General features: G+C 38.7%; 2 protein-coding genes across 2 annotated transcripts in view; both read right to left on the bottom strand.

Annotated features, from left to right (window-relative positions):
* The window catches only part of LOC106699975 (CUGBP Elav-like family member 3), a 31,370-nt gene extending 24,683 nt beyond the window's left edge, over positions 1-6,687 (bottom strand). Inside the window, exons 1-4 of the mRNA XM_023331121.1 lie at positions 6,123-6,687; positions 5,868-5,898; positions 5,203-5,456; positions 2,279-2,361 (exon numbers count right to left, since the gene is read on the bottom strand). Coding sequence (XP_023186889.1) covers positions 2,279-2,361; positions 5,203-5,347 — 228 coding nt within the window. The 5' untranslated portion in view covers positions 5,348-5,456; positions 5,868-5,898; positions 6,123-6,687. The remainder of the gene's footprint in view (positions 1-2,278; positions 2,362-5,202; positions 5,457-5,867; positions 5,899-6,122) is intronic.
* Positions 6,688-10,565: 3,878 nt separating this feature from the next.
* adamtsl4 (ADAMTS like 4) overlaps positions 10,566-15,656 on the bottom strand; it is a 46,047-nt gene continuing 40,956 nt past the window's right edge. The window contains exons 15-17 of the mRNA XM_005810295.3: positions 14,630-14,809; positions 13,450-13,597; positions 10,566-13,374 (exon numbers count right to left, since the gene is read on the bottom strand). Of these exons, the coding sequence (XP_005810352.2) occupies positions 13,244-13,374; positions 13,450-13,597; positions 14,630-14,809 (459 nt within the window). The 3' untranslated portion in view covers positions 10,566-13,243. The remainder of the gene's footprint in view (positions 13,375-13,449; positions 13,598-14,629; positions 14,810-15,656) is intronic.

Raw genomic sequence — 15,656 nt, 5'->3', positions numbered from 1 at the left:
AGAATTCAAATCTGTCTCAAAGAAAGGATGTACAAACAAAAAGCGAGTGATTGGACTCGTATGATTATTGGTTTCTTAAGAGGAATAATCATATTCAAGCACAACAAGGTTGAACTAATACCACTCTTCAGTGTAAGTGCTTTTACTAATGGAAGAAGCTCGTAATTTTAGCATCATTTTAGAGTCATCATTTAGCATTATTCATGTTTCAGAATGGAGGTAGAGGAAGCACAAAAGATGGAAATCGTAAATAGGTGCGTCTATATACAAATCTAGCTTTAAAAGAAATGTCACACTCTGACTGAGCCGAAACAGTAAGGCCAAACAGAATGTAAATAACTGAATAACTATGACATACTGTGTGTATGGTTTGAGTAAGCAAACTATGTAAGAGTTATTTGATGAGCTGTAAGCGCCACAATAGTATCTTAGTCAAATATTTTTTCACATTGTTATATGCACCTGATTTGAATGTAAAATGCTACCATTTTCAGATAAACCTCAAAAGGTTGGACAAACTGAGGACATTTAAAAGAAGGTTTTCTCATTAATAGTTTAGGGTTACTAAAAATCCAACACATGATAGCCACACCCATTTTTAGCACAAAAGGTAGTGGGCTTTGTGATTGTTAGATCCTGGCTCTTCAGTCTCTTTAGTAAGTATCCACCCTGCAAATCATTCATCTTTGTGTTCAGAACAATTCCTTCAGTTTATCTGGAAATATGCTGCAACTTTCAGTCTGTGAAATTTGTCTCCATACAACTCGCACTGATGTCACAAGCAGAAAAGGAGGAGATAAAACACAGTAGAGTTAACTCCAAAAACAAAGGGCGGCACGGGAAAAAATAGGAACCAAACAACAGACTGCAGAGAGGTGTTCTAAATGCAGAGAGGTCAAACGTCTTAGCAGCCTCTAATTGGATTAATGTCATTATGAACACGCTGCTAGTACAGGTGAGTGTGTATGTGTTCTCCAGCTACATGAAAGAGCATGCGTGATGGTGCTAAATATGTATGTATGCAGGGATTTGTGCTCATATGTGCGAGAACATTTCCCTTCCCCCACGTTTTCTCTTCAGGCTCTTCGTCAACTATTTTCTCACATAGATCTTATCAACACTCCAGCTTGCGGAGAAGGTGCAGGAACTGAAACTGTGATCGGCTGCAAGGCAACACAGAGAAAAAGAGATGGAGAGACTTGCAGTAACGGCTGAGGCATACTGGCTATTCTGTTGTAATTGCTGTGAATCCGAACTAAGATAAGACAAAGTGGCGTTTTTTTCTAAATTACTTGCGTTTTTATATCTCGCTCTCTAGTAGTCAATTTTGCTTATAATCCTTTGTGTAAAAACGTAGAAGATGCATCAGTAAATTGTCAAGACGCTGACATAGATTAATGTTCCTTTGATCTGTCCAATAAATTGTTGTTTATATACACTGTAGCACAAATCATATACTGTATTTCCAATTCATGAAATGTATCAAAACTCAAGAGTTTCTCTATTTTGAGTCGACAAACCCGGAAAACGTATTAATTATTTCATTTTTTTCTGATGGATTCAACATTTTTGTTCTCTTATGTGTTGCAGTCCAAAGAATAAAATATTGGAATCAGTCACACATCAAAGACACATGTAATTATACCAGCCATAAAATGCCTGATCTAAATATCTCAAACAACACACCTGGAAACCAGGTCAGAGGAAAAAAAAAAGAAGGGAAAAGCTAAAGATAGAGAGCTACAGCCTATGAGACAGACGCTCTTCTTGCACAGTGCCCCCTCCATAATGAACAGTGTCCTACCCCTGCACAGTCATTGCTCACAATCCCTCAACAGAGAGACTGTAGGGAGCCTGGGATAAGACAAAGGGGAATGGTCACATTAATTACACACTCTCTAGACGGCAGCTATCACCGGAGGCTGACGGAGGGAACGACGGTGAGATGGAGTGACAGCGAAAGACAGAGAAATGGAGATGATAATGCTCGTGGAGTACCCTATATGTCTCCAGCGAGAGGGTGAATGTTTGTCCTTAGCAGCAAGACGCCTGCTGGGTTATGTCACTGTGTTACTAATGGGAGCTGAACCTCCAAACACACACACACACACACACACCCCAGTGTGTATTTGCCTGCATGCTAAATGTCTATGTATTTAGGTGAGGGCGTGGGATCTCTAATACATATATGCAAGGTTGTGTGTATTGTTGCATAAGTAAGCGGTGCCTAGTGTCATGGGAAGTGTGTGTTTATGGCTGTTTGTTTTTGAGCACGTACCCCTGGTAGTGTTTTCTGCTCATGGAGAGCGCTCTGGGCTTTCAGGGCCGACTCTCGTGCGCAATACGTCAGAAACGCGCATCCTGTCAGAAAGAAGGAGGCAAACACAGGGAAAAAGAGGGCGAGGGGCAAAAGGGTGGGAGGGGGAGCAGGGTTATTGGTACAAAAGGTCAGCAAGTGGGTCTTTTTCTGCATCATCCTCCAGCAAACAATTGATATTTTTCTTTTACTATTGCTAGGTACATCACTTTATGGGATAAATTTAACCATGCGTTATTAAGATAAACAATGTTGATTTGAGGCTATTTTAGAGTAATATAATGGTAATGACATAAAAATACAAACTTGCCCTCTCAAAGATCAATAAACTTTAATTTCTAACAGATATTTAACACTGGAACTGGTAGAGATTTCCAAAATATATATAAATATATCCAAAATAAGTCAACAAAAAACCTGGAACAAACAAATAAATGAAACTGCCATCCAAAACAAATGGGCTAGTTGAGACCATTGCAATAGGCTGAAGCTTTTTGTCATCCAGTGTTTGATAGAAATAGAGAGAGACATGTGAAACACAAACAATTGCGCAAAAATAGAAATAATCAAACTTGATTTAATTTTTCATGCGACTAATTGGTTTATTGCTTATTGTGACAGGCTTAACTGGTTGAATTTTCTGACTCATTGATGTTTTGCAAGAAAATAAAAATGTAAACGTACAGCTTAATAGTGAGGATATTTTTTGCAAGGACTCCACGGCACGAGTCAGAGCACATGACAACAGCACAGACGTGTGTAGCTATGCCAGCGTCCTGCCCTCTATCAACCACTACGCATAGTTTGCTATCACTCGTCTGTACTCCTGTATGCTGTACCTGTGTCTGAGTGTGAGGGGGGGTGGATAGTAGAGCTGGCTGGGGAGAGCTGTTTACTACACCTGTCACCAGCACGTCAGACAACAAGATTAGCAGCAGGTTAGCATCCACTCTGACATAGAATCAGATTAAAGAGTTTAATTCACACGGAGTGTAAATCTGTGTGAATTCATTGTGATTCAACAAAACAAAAGAGGACAAAAAACAGAATAATTAAGATGCACTGGCACACGTGCCACGCACACACAAAGACACACATGAATCTTCTCGTCCATCTCATTGCGTTTAAGAGGGGCTTACTGTGGCTGTGGGGATTCTCGAAACAACAAATTCTTTCCCTTGTGTCACCCAGGCTTACAGTCCCATTACACTGATTGGAGCACACAGCCTAATCTGGTTCATGTAACCGAAAGAACCCCTGGTCACTGTTTGTGCAAGACTGTGTGTTTGTGTGTGAGAGAGAGATGGCATTACATAGAGATGCAACGAGAAATTGGCTGATGGCCGGAATTGGGAGATTTGTTTTTAGCCTAACCAGTGACTGACCAGTTGGAAACTAATAAATTCAATCTTTTTTGATCAGTATGTGCGCTCAATTTAAGTGGTACCAGATCTAACACTCTTCAGTGTGGAAGTTGTTACTGCGAGAAGGAGGCTCAAAGTTACCTATTTTTAATATCAGAGAGGTGTTTAAAAATAAGGTAAAAACAAGAAAAAAAGAAGCCATTTCAAAGGAAACTGTGTCATTTATGAAGCAAGCTAGACTTTGGCAGGTGCAGGCTATTTCTCTCCTTTACCATTATTTTTTGGGGTTGATTAATACTTGACTTTAAAGGGCACAAAAAGGACCAGAATGGACTGTAATTGGAATCCACTTTTGATTATGTTTCGTTGGAGTTTCAAAGGATGACTTCAGCAGATAAAACGAACCCTGTACATATTATAGGAAAGTTGCTCTCCTTTAGTATGTTGAGATTTCAGCCTCTATCTGTCATGAAACGAGCTGGATTTGGAAATGCTGGCATTCCACACTAAATCTCTCGAGAATACAAAGAGAGACTGATGTCTTCAGTTAATAATGTTACTGCGTTAATCACTAGTAGGATATTAAATCATGCTAAAAGGTCGACTCAAACTCTGTTTTAAAACAGCATAATTTAATTTTCCAGTGACTGGCCTTAGGAAGTTGCCCCTACTGCTAAACTATATTTTATATTAATTAATGACCGCTAGAAGCAGTGAGGCTATATAGAATATTTTCTTGAAGAGAAATTGGTATTCTTTTTATGTTCTAGTTCTTATAAAAGAACAAACATAAATTAATCAAATATTTAAATCTGAACGTCCACCCTGAAAGAAAATTTTAAATTGGTATTGGCTAAGAAAAGCCAGATCAGTGCATCTCAAGTAGCCATGTCCAGTTAATTCAGGATAGCCCCATGTAGGGATGAGAGATATCAATTTCAGATTGTATCACAAATATTTGAGGCATTTGTTGTGATTCCAATAAAAGTGATGAAAAAATGGTTTTCAAAATTCATACTTAATCATCCTTGTCAATTCCACAACATGACAATTGCCTCAAATCATGTTTAAAAATGTATTCTTTTAAATTATTCTCCTATTCAGGAAAACAGCTGAACTATTAATCTCAACCATCCTACCAGTTTTCAGGGTTTGCAGACTTCATCAATTAGAGTTTAACGATGTCACAATATCTATGAATTTCTAACATCTGTTTTTTTCCACGATAATGATAAATTTTACAATAGTTGTTCATCCGTAACTCTGTGCACTAAGTGAGGTTTCCTGACTGTCTTCATGATTTCACACCGCGGCGATAACAGGAGACGAATCCACGAGGTGCTGTGACAGTTTCCATGGATACATCTGACAGCTGCCTCAGAAAAATCCACCCATCCAACTCCCTCACTGTCACACTGTCTATCTATTCAGCACTACCTATCCATCCCCCTGCTTCTTTCTTACTCGTGTCATTTTGTCTGTCTCTCTGCTTACTGTTTACAGTAAGTGGGTGAGACCTACCTTTGTGCATCCCGGTGTATTTATCCTTAATCACAGTCAGTTCGTAGATCTTGCCAAATTGCTCAAAAATGGGCTTGAGGTCCTTCTCCTCCAGATTCCGAGGAATCTGCCCCACAAACAACTTGATGGCGTCGGCCTCCTTCATCGGTACAAAGTGGAGGTGATGGCTGCAGGACCTGAGGGTGGTGGTGGGGGGGTGTGAACAGATCAGGAGCAGGTATTTATGGAGAGGACCAGCTGTTGCTGGACAAGTCCTGATTGAAAAGGAAGAGAAAAACATTTTTTAAAAAAATTTATTTAGAAATGTGAATTTTTAGTAAAAAAAAAAAAAAAGAGCTGCAAAACTGTAACATTTATTACAATATTTTTAATAAGCCATTTATTGTATTTAAAATAGCATCATCATGTTTTCTATGAACATATTTGTTGGTGAAAATGCATAATTTAATAAAGATATAAATCTGCTCCCCAATTACCAAAAATAAAGGCATTTGAGCCGTCATTTTGAGTATTTATTGCCCTGTTTGATGACAAAGGGCTCCAGTACCTTCTGGGAAAACAATTATGCAAATGTTAATTAGCCAATCAACAAAACAATAATGGCACCTTTCCCTGCAATTAAATATATATATATATAAAAAAGTATCTGTGAGGGGGGAAATTACCTTTTTGGTCGATAAACGGTGTTGGGGATTCCTGTTGATGGAAAAACAGAGAAACGGAATGAGAATGGATGGAAATCGTTGCACTGGAGCAGTTTCTTTGTTTAGGCAGCTGTAGGTTAGTGCACACACACGGATGTCATGGGGCTCCGCTGCTCTTTGTCCGATCCACTCTCAATGTACACACGAATATACATACAGACCCCAGAACAAAACAACACATGGAAACGTAGGGACTGCACGCATGGAAGCGCTTACCGCTAATTAAAATCACTCGTGGAGCTCGCGTAGATCAGAAATTACTCAGAGATGCTCTCGGTCGGGTCCCCGCTGTTGTCCTCGCCGCTCCGCTCCGCTCCGTCCCGTCCGCCAGCCTCCTCTCTGGGTGCTCGCCGCTCTTTGTACCCAGCCGCGATCTCCCTCCTCCTCCTCCTTGGCTTATACAGATACTACTACAACTGGCTCGACTGTGTACGTGTTGTGTTTTTAAAATAAATAAGTAAACAAACAAAACAATACAAAATGTGCTCCTGGAGGGGGAAGGAGGAAAGCCCTGGCAGCTGACAGCTTCTCACCGGCGGAGTGAAAATGTCACCAAAAAGTGGACGACGCCAGCTATGGTTGTCACTTTTAATTCCTGTTTTGCAACCGAGCTGGCTTTTAAAAATTTAGACTAACTCACGACTGTTTGAACGCGGCTGGCCTCACGTTACGACCTCTTTCAGCCGTGACGGTATTGTTCCCACCACGATGAGCGGACAGTTACCTCGACCTTATTTCCTGTCCAACGGTTGGGTATCTTCTCACGTCCTACTGATGCCGGTGTCCCTCCGCTCTCTCTAGGCCCCGCCCCCTTCATGGCTAGCTTGTGACGTAACATCAAGGGACCGTCAATAAACACGTTTACGTTGAAAACACGCGGGAATCTTAAGAGTTGTTGAATATCCTGTTGATAAATCACGTGGCTGGTCCGAGCCTTATCAGATTTTTAGTTTACACCAGTAAATCATCACCAGATGCTTTATCATTCCAAAGTTACTCGATGTGTGAAAGATACCTACCATCGTTAGCTTAATTTGTAATTGGCTTACATCATACTGGTGTTTAAATGGTTATTTATTTTAACCTTACAGGAGCAATAAACTAAAAAGCAATTACTTGGATTTTTGAAACGCAGAGTGGTATTCAAGTGTACCATATTAGTTAAACTATTTGAACATAACACTAGCTAAAGTCCAGTCCTTCTCCTAAATCCAGGAAAGATGCTTCCAACATGTCTGATTCAGGAGGTGCATATCTCCGGCTGTACTAAACCAGAGTTTCCAAATTGATGGCTGATTAACATGTTTTTGCTGAACTACAATCATCTGAATCAGGTGTGGTAAATCAGCATAGCATCTCAAACAGGGGTCTCAACCTTCAGTCCTGAAGAGGTGGTGTCTTGCGACTTTTATATGTTTCCCTGCTTCGGCACACCTGGCTCCATATTAGCTCATTAGTAGAACTTCACTGCATTCTCGTGAGGCAGTTTCAACATTTAATCAAACTATTTAGGCCAAGGGAGACATCTAAAAGCCAACTTGTAGATGATCACAAAGAATGTAGTTTGAGTCCGCTGATCTAAAATATGCAAGGCAGTATGCCTTGGAGACAGATGTTGAGATATGAAGTACTTGCTCTTAAATTGTCTTTGTTTTACAGTCCTCTCACTGCTTTTTTCCTCCAACCTAATTGTCTTTATTGATCTTACTTTTGAGACCATCAACAGATGTTTACTTGAAATAAACACTGTAGATAGCGAATCCGTGTCAAACTTTTTATTTGGCTTACTGAGCTTAGTAATAAGCCGCGTGCACTTAATATATTTGCAACATTTTAAAGATTTTTTCAGTTTCTCAGACTTTAGCGGCTATTTGCTGGGATGAACTTGGAGGACGGTCCCTGGGCACCACGGCGCGCGAGCCGCCTATTGTTCTCGCCGCGAGCCCTGGCCTTGGTGCTGAAACGCCGCCTCAGCGCGCCGCCGACAACGATCACGCAGTCACGACTGCTCCACAGCTGTTCACGCCCGAGCCCCGAAATCACGTTCACACCCTCACTGAGCGAAGAGTGTGACAGAGGGTAGAGAGATAGCTCGGGGACGGAGTTGGCCTACTTTACGCGCTGCACTTTGGGTACAAAAAAAAAAAAAGCAGACATTGAGAGTGCTTTATGTACTGCAGGGCTGCCAGCCATCCTTCAAGATAAGGAATTATTCTAATTGAGACTTCAATTATGTTTCTTAATAATGAAAACTCTGCTCCACATTTGCAGTGGTTACGCTTAAACATGTTTATTGATGGTAAAAGCCAATAAACAGATAAAGGTGCAGATGGATGTTGTGAACACTGACAGAGCGAATGAAATCATCTTCATCATACACAATTAAGTACAAAGAAAACTGAATAAAGAATAACACTGCAAGAAGACTGCAAGAGTTGATATGCTCTGAATTACATAATTCAACCTCTGTTCCTGCATTTTCTCAAAATATCAGCAAGTGTTACCGTTCAAATCTATAAAATATTTACAAAATGTAAGTAAAACTTTGAAATGATGATAAACATATACAATATTTATTAACAAAACAAGTCTAAACAGAGCAACTATATGCGTTAGTCACAAATACTCAAAAGTTTAAATTTCATCCCATCATTTTTTTTTTTTTTTTTTTTTTACACAAAGCTCTGTATAAGAGACAATTTTTAAAAACCATTACTCTAGAACCTAGCAAATCTGCAATTTGAAACATTCCCTATTTCAGTTTCTTGAATCTTGCAACCCAGCTTTTTCAGAAGACAAACCAACAGCACATCCAGCTTTCCTATCTTCGATGTGTGTGTGTGCACCCAGAGTGGGGAGAAAGAGAGACAGAGAGATAGCTAGAGAGAAAGAGAGAGAGAAGGAGGCTTGCGAAGGGTTCACTAGGTTCATGTTAATGTATTGCTAAAGGTCACCATCTGCTGGCCTTCCCTCTGTGAGCCTGTGTCCTCCAACATATAGCCCTAACTCTACACATGCAGCCTTTCATGTATAAATCCCATCACAAGGGGGTTCCCATGAACCCATCGCCCAGCAGGGCAGGGTGCTGTACGCCCGCTGAGCCCAGAGGACCGCGGCGGCTTGCACCGGCAGCAGACTGCACGCAACCAGACCTGTTAAGCCTCCCTGCATGATGAGAAACAGGAAATGACAACTCACGCAAGTCTGTGACACAAAGCCAGGGGAGGAATACAAAAACAGCTTCTTCTTCTTTTTTATTCTTCCTTTTGGCAAAATTCAGACTGCAGGATTTAAAACTAACCAAGAGTCCCACAGGAGATTTATGGGAAACATTATAACCAGAAATTATTTGTATGCTTAAAGGAATTGTAAAATCTGAGGCATGTTGAAAACAATTTGATTATAATCAAAAGTCATGCAAATAAGCTGCTCCTTTACAAAGTTTATTTGTATTTTGACTTGATTATCAAATTAGTTTTAATGTCAGTCAAGGATACAAAACTATTTACATAATTATGAGGAAAAAGAGTATTCAAAGCATTCTTACCCTGTCAGGAAAAATATAAACTTAGGACTGATTACAGACATGAAACATAAAATAAATCCCTTAAAAATAACCTATACGACCGCATAGAGTAGGCTGAAAGATCTCCTACTTTTGGGAGATCTTTCTTTGCTTCACATTTGACAGAAAGCAACTTGACAATCCCCAACAATGTTGGTAAAATATTGTGTTTGCACCTCGCATTAAGTGAAGCTGCCAGGCATGGTGGTGGCAGTGTGATGGTACGGAGCTACTTTGCTGCTTCCAGCAATTAATGAAAGGATTGATCCTGCTCTCTGAAGGAGCATTGACAAACCTATGCTCAGTTGCATTTGGGTTATGCAACAGATCAGCAATCCAAAAAATAAAGGGTTTGGAGGGGCCGGTTTTATATTTGAGATCCTGTGACAGAAAATTAAATTAGCTGTTAATGCTTGAAAACCCTCCAAAGTTTCTGGATTAAATTAATTCTGCAAAGAAGAGTGGGGCAACATTTCCCCACCTCAGAGAAAAAGACTCATTAAAAGACTCACTGCCATCCAAGCCAACCTAGAATCAGGTCAGTTTGAATACTTTTCTCTGTTAATGAATGAAATCATGATTTGAAAACTGCATTTTGTTTTTACTCAGGTTATCTTTGTGTGATTTTAAAAACTAGTCTAATTTATCTGAAATATTTAAGTATAATTAAAAAAAGTAAAAAACAGTCAAAATAATCTGCAATGGGGCAAATATTTTTTTACAGGAGTGTTCAAGAGGCATTTATTTTAAATGCTGTTTTCAAAAATATTAGAACAACTTTTGCGTAATTAATATGCCATTTGATTCTTTGTAATATAAAGGAATTTAAGGTACAAACAGTTGCAAAAATAATTTTCATCAAAGCGAAATGTGTTTTTCTTCTCAACTGAGAGAAGGAAGGGAAAGAGAAATGGGAACGTTGTTTGAAAGTTGATAGACAATATATTTTTGCACATTTAACAATTTTACTAGAATATTGAAAATAAGCAACCAGTCTGTAGGCAAAATGGGAGTAATTTACACTCAATGGTGCCACCATTTGGACAAAAGAGGTACTCCTCCTTCACAGCACAGGAATAATTGTCACACACCTCTTTATTTTTCTGTTATATCAGTTTTATTTAAAATGAAACTTCGACATATACATTTCCCACACTGTTTTATGATTTTGAATGATAAAAAATGTCTGCATAGCAATAAAAACATCCTGAAAAACTCTGATGTAAGCAGAAAAAAAAATCCTACAGCTCCTTAGGACAGAAAATAAATTACACTTTCTTCAGATCATAGATAAATAACTATAATTTTTTGTGGTTGTACATATATAAAATGTAATTTATACTACAAAGGATTAAAGGCAAGAATAACACATTCAAAGCCACAGCCGTACACACACACACGCCCACACACACGCAGCTCAGTCATAATTGAGGCACACCATTATGTCACTTATTTATTAGTTAGATATGGGTATATGAGGAGCGCAACGGCATGCCAGATAACTAACATTAAAGGTTAAATGTTTAAAAATAATTACAGACATTAAAACATATCTGACAAATATACAGATTTCTCTTGTTTGATGGGGCGTGAGTTTGTGTCACGTTGGGAGGCGTGGGAGGTAAAGGAAAGGGAAAGAAGGTACTCGCACTTATATACAGAGTTTGCATCTTTGATGTGCAAAATATTGAAAAGCATAAAAAATAATTTGATCCATGTCTTATAGTGAGAGTGCTTAAAAGACTATTGCATGAAAAAACGCAGCTTTTTAAGCCTCACTGAGATTCTGAATTCATCATCCTCTCCAAAGAAGGTGATGAGATGCAGAGGTTTACAGCAACAAGTTGTAGAATAACATATTATACAGCAACTTGCAGAGTTTTGTCACATTACAACCAAAGTCACAGTATTTTTATTGAGATTTTGTGTGATAGAGCAACACAAAGTGGTACATAATTGTGACATGGAGGGAATAAATTCCTTTGTAAATACAAATCCGAAAACCTCTTTGCTCTGATTCCCCTAGAACTCATTTTAGAAGACAATTTAGGAGTAATTTAATTTAATATAAATCCAGCTGTTCTGTTAAACAGAACAGCTGGATTCTGTTCTCTAATGAACAGTAGTTCATTAGAGAACAATAGTGAATAAACTGCGCCATGGAGACAGGTCAAATATTAAGCTATATGGACATTTTTAAAGCAGGGTGAGGTCATAAAAGTATAAGCATTGGAGAAAAACTAACAATTCACACCCTTGAACATCCCATCCACACTGTGAAGCATGGTGGTGGAAGGATTCTGCTGTGGCCATGCATTTTCTTTAACAAAAAGGTGAAACCTGGTCAGAGATACTATTTCACAATTATGTCCTGCTTGGTCTAGCACATAAAATCCTGGTAAAATGCTTTGATATTTCTGGTTTTAATGTAACGAAAGTTCAGAAGGTACGAAGATGTTGCAAAGCAGCTCACAGTCCAAAGAAAATTGTGCATTTGATGCTGTCAGAAAGGGTTTTATGCATTATCAAAAACTAACCTTACCTTAGAAAGTAACTCAATCAATCTGTATGGAGTGATTTATGTTGCAGAACACATTCTGCCCCAGATGTTTTAAGAAGTTACTTCTTTTTTCTTCTCTTATAGCTGATGTAGCTCAGTCATTGTTTGTTGATGTCATTGTTTGGAAATATAAAATACAAATAAGTGGAATAAGTAATTGTTAGATAAGTCCTTTCATCAGACTTGATATGAATAATTGAAAGTTCTTGACAGATCTTCAGATTTGTTTAAAAAAAAGAGAAAGAAATAAACTGCAAACATCAGTCCTCACATATAGGCTGTTTTTGAAAGCCATTGGGTTCCTTTTGGAAGCAGAGAAACTCACAATTTAAGCAAAGTATGTTGAGGGGAATCATTCTGTTTGGATTTTAGTAAATTAATTATTTAGATCAGATTTTTTTCAAGAGTTTTAGACATTGCTAGAAGACAACTCAATTATTAATCAGGGAAAATGGCACGATGTGTCACAGTAAATAACAACCCTCCCCCCCACAAAAACACAAGAACCTGCTCTGTCATAACATCTGTGTGAATTATCCATTGTATACATGGAGACTCCCATCCACCTTTCCATTGCCTTGTATTTGGTCACTTACTGTCATGCTTACCCCACCCCTTTGGTTCGAACTGTCCAAGTACTGAATAGAAGGACACTTTAAGAAGTATTTTTTGGCAAACAGGATAAAAGAGCTTCAACATGTAAAGTAAAATCCTTCTAGCTTTGCGGGAAGCAGTTTCATAGCTGCTACTCTAACAGATCTACTGCATTTATACTGCAGCACAAGATTCTGAACAGTAAATCCAATAATATTATAATATTTTATTTACATTTGCCATGTTGTGAATTGGGAAGGATGTTAAAAAAAGGTAAAGTTAGCTGCTGAAGCGTCTATGTCCTCAGTGAGACTGTTCCACTACAACCTGACAGTCAGAAATTAGTGTAAATTACAGCAAGCACCAATGGTGCATCATTTACTGCAGATAGAAGTCAAGATAGCTCAGAGGAAGGAGGTCACAGTTTGTCACATGTGACTGAGTACTAGTAGAAGGAATTATCTGTTTTCACAGTGTTTTACCTGAAAAAGTCAGGAGGAAATAGCTAACTGTTTTGTGGATGCCACGTCAACCCTGGGCTGTACATTCCTGCAGACTCATCCTTCAAGAGTGATCACTTGTCTTGACCTTTACCCCCTCCTCCTGTGAACTGGCTGCTCAATGCCTCTTGGCACGCAGGGCGCTCTGTGTGCAGGAGGCGCAGCACGCCATCTTGTAGTAAGAGTAGACGCACATTCTGGCTTGCACCACCATTAGGCAATTATCACGCCTGTCCCGACAGTTTTTATCTGCAAACGGAGAGAATTAGGGACAGGTTAGAGCGGATAAAGACCAGAAGATGCATGACTGCATGAGTCACTCACCTGCAACTTGCGGGCCGCAGGGTATGGTGTTGCAGATCTGTTCCTGCTCAGGTTTGGTACTGGGATCGCATGCTAGGCTGTGCTCTTTGTCTGGTTTTAGACAGCGAACCTCTCTCACCTGTAAGCCTTTTCCACATGAACGAGAACACTGACAACAAAAAACACACACATGCAGAGTGAAAATCATAGACTATCAATATATGAGGAATAATAAGGTTCCTCATTTTATTACAAACCCACAAAGCAGCACATATAACAATCAAGTTGAGAAAACTCAAAAAGTTTTACAAGTAAATTTCTGATTTACTGATCTATTTGTATTCAATCTTCTTTATTTTAATATCCCTAAATAAAATATTGTGCAACCAACAAAAGGTAATGTACTTCACAAATCTTGCCTTTATGGAAGAACAAAGCCATTCAGACCAAAATGAGGCTGAGCAAAAAAGGTGGAGGAAAACTAACACTACATATCAACCTGTCAACTCCATTCTTACTGTAACACATGGTGGTGGCAGCATCATGCTGCAGGGATGCATTTCTTCAGCAGGAATAGGGGAGCTGATCAAAATAACAGGGAAATGGATGGAGCTAAATACAGGACAATCCTAGAAAAAAACTGACCTAAATACAGTTGGAGCTACAATAGTTAGAATAGTTACAATAGTTAGAAGGTATAGATCTAACACTGTCATAGTGGTAGAATGGCCTAGTCAAAGTCAATCTGCAGTCCTGAAAACATTTGAGGCAAGATAGAAAAGTGATATTCAAAACGTTTTGTATCCAATCCAACTGAAACGGAGGTATTTTGCAGACAATTAAATTTTAGTTTCATGATGTGCATACCCCCAAAAAGTTTAGTTTTTTTTTACCATTATTTACATTTCTCTACACAACTATGATTAACTTGTGTTGGTCTTGTAGCAGCAGAGTGGCAAAACATAAATACAGTGAAAATATGAAATAGAGAAAAAGAACCAGGGATACAATTAGTCCCAGTCCCTTCGCTAGTCACAGTAAAGAAGTCTTTATATTCAGCCATTTTACAAGAACCATTAACAACTAACATCTTCTCATTGTAGGGTCACGTCTCATCTTTTACTCCAGTGATGTCTGCACTGGCAAAACAAAACAAAACCATCTATAAATAAATCTAAAACATGTTTTGCTCGTGTCTTACCGCGCTCCATTCTGTGGTGAACCACTGAGGCCGACACTCCGCCATGCTGCACTCCTGGACAGCTGCAGGCTTCTCCAGATGTGCGCACTCAGTAGACGGCACGATGGTAAAGTCATTGCCCAACTTCTGAACACAAATGATTTCCCGTCGCTGGCTTCCATCCCCGCAATGGACATTACACTGAGGAACATTACACGTTAGTCAAATATTAAAGAGATAATAGAGTACAATTCTGTTTTCCTCCAACAACTGAGAAACATAAAATGTTAACAAAATCACAATTATTAATCTTTATTTCACCAGTTAACAAAATGGTGAATGCAAACAGTTTCAATTTAAAACGTACATTCTTATAAAATAGAAACTTAGCATCATGAGTTCAGTTTTCAACGCTGAGAGCTAAAGGAGGCAAATTTTTACGAGTTTTTTATTTAATTGTTCAGAATCCCTTTAAGTTGCATTTTTCACACCATGAGGCACAAAATGTTTTAAGTGAGGTGAAAATCTAGACTTTCAGCATCTCTGACCAAGTAACAATACATTTTGCTACAAAACAAATGATAAATACATCAGGATAATCCCACTGTTTATAACAAACACCTAAAACAAACCAGATGTTTCCTCTCTGCTTTGGCCTGGAGGATGTGAAGTTTAGAAATATTTCCCAAGGAAACTGATCATTTCACTTCATCCCTAACACGACAGGACATTTTTATTATTTTTTTTATCCTTATTTGTTGCTGAATATGCAATTTATCAGATTTGTTGGGGTTCTTGTAAAAATTGACATTGATTTTTGTCCTTTATAACATATATCAGCATTCTTCAAAGTCCAAAATGAGAAAAACTGCCGAAGATGAATATTGTGCTATATCAATGTGTTTCGCAAACATCTGTGAAGCAATAATGTATTCGGTGTTACATGCTGAGATTTCAAACATTTTCTATTTACATACGTTTGGGTTTCCAGTCACATTTGACCACATAGATGGCAGTCAGATTCACTGCTCCTGTTTTACATGAAGAA

The sequence above is a fragment of the Xiphophorus maculatus genome, chromosome 3, assembly GCF_002775205.1.
Source record: "Xiphophorus maculatus strain JP 163 A chromosome 3, X_maculatus-5.0-male, whole genome shotgun sequence".
In the NCBI taxonomy this organism is placed as follows: domain Eukaryota; kingdom Metazoa; phylum Chordata; class Actinopteri; order Cyprinodontiformes; family Poeciliidae; genus Xiphophorus; species Xiphophorus maculatus.
The sequence above is the reverse complement of the archived record's forward strand: the minus strand, read 5'-3'. Positions and strand labels throughout refer to the sequence as shown.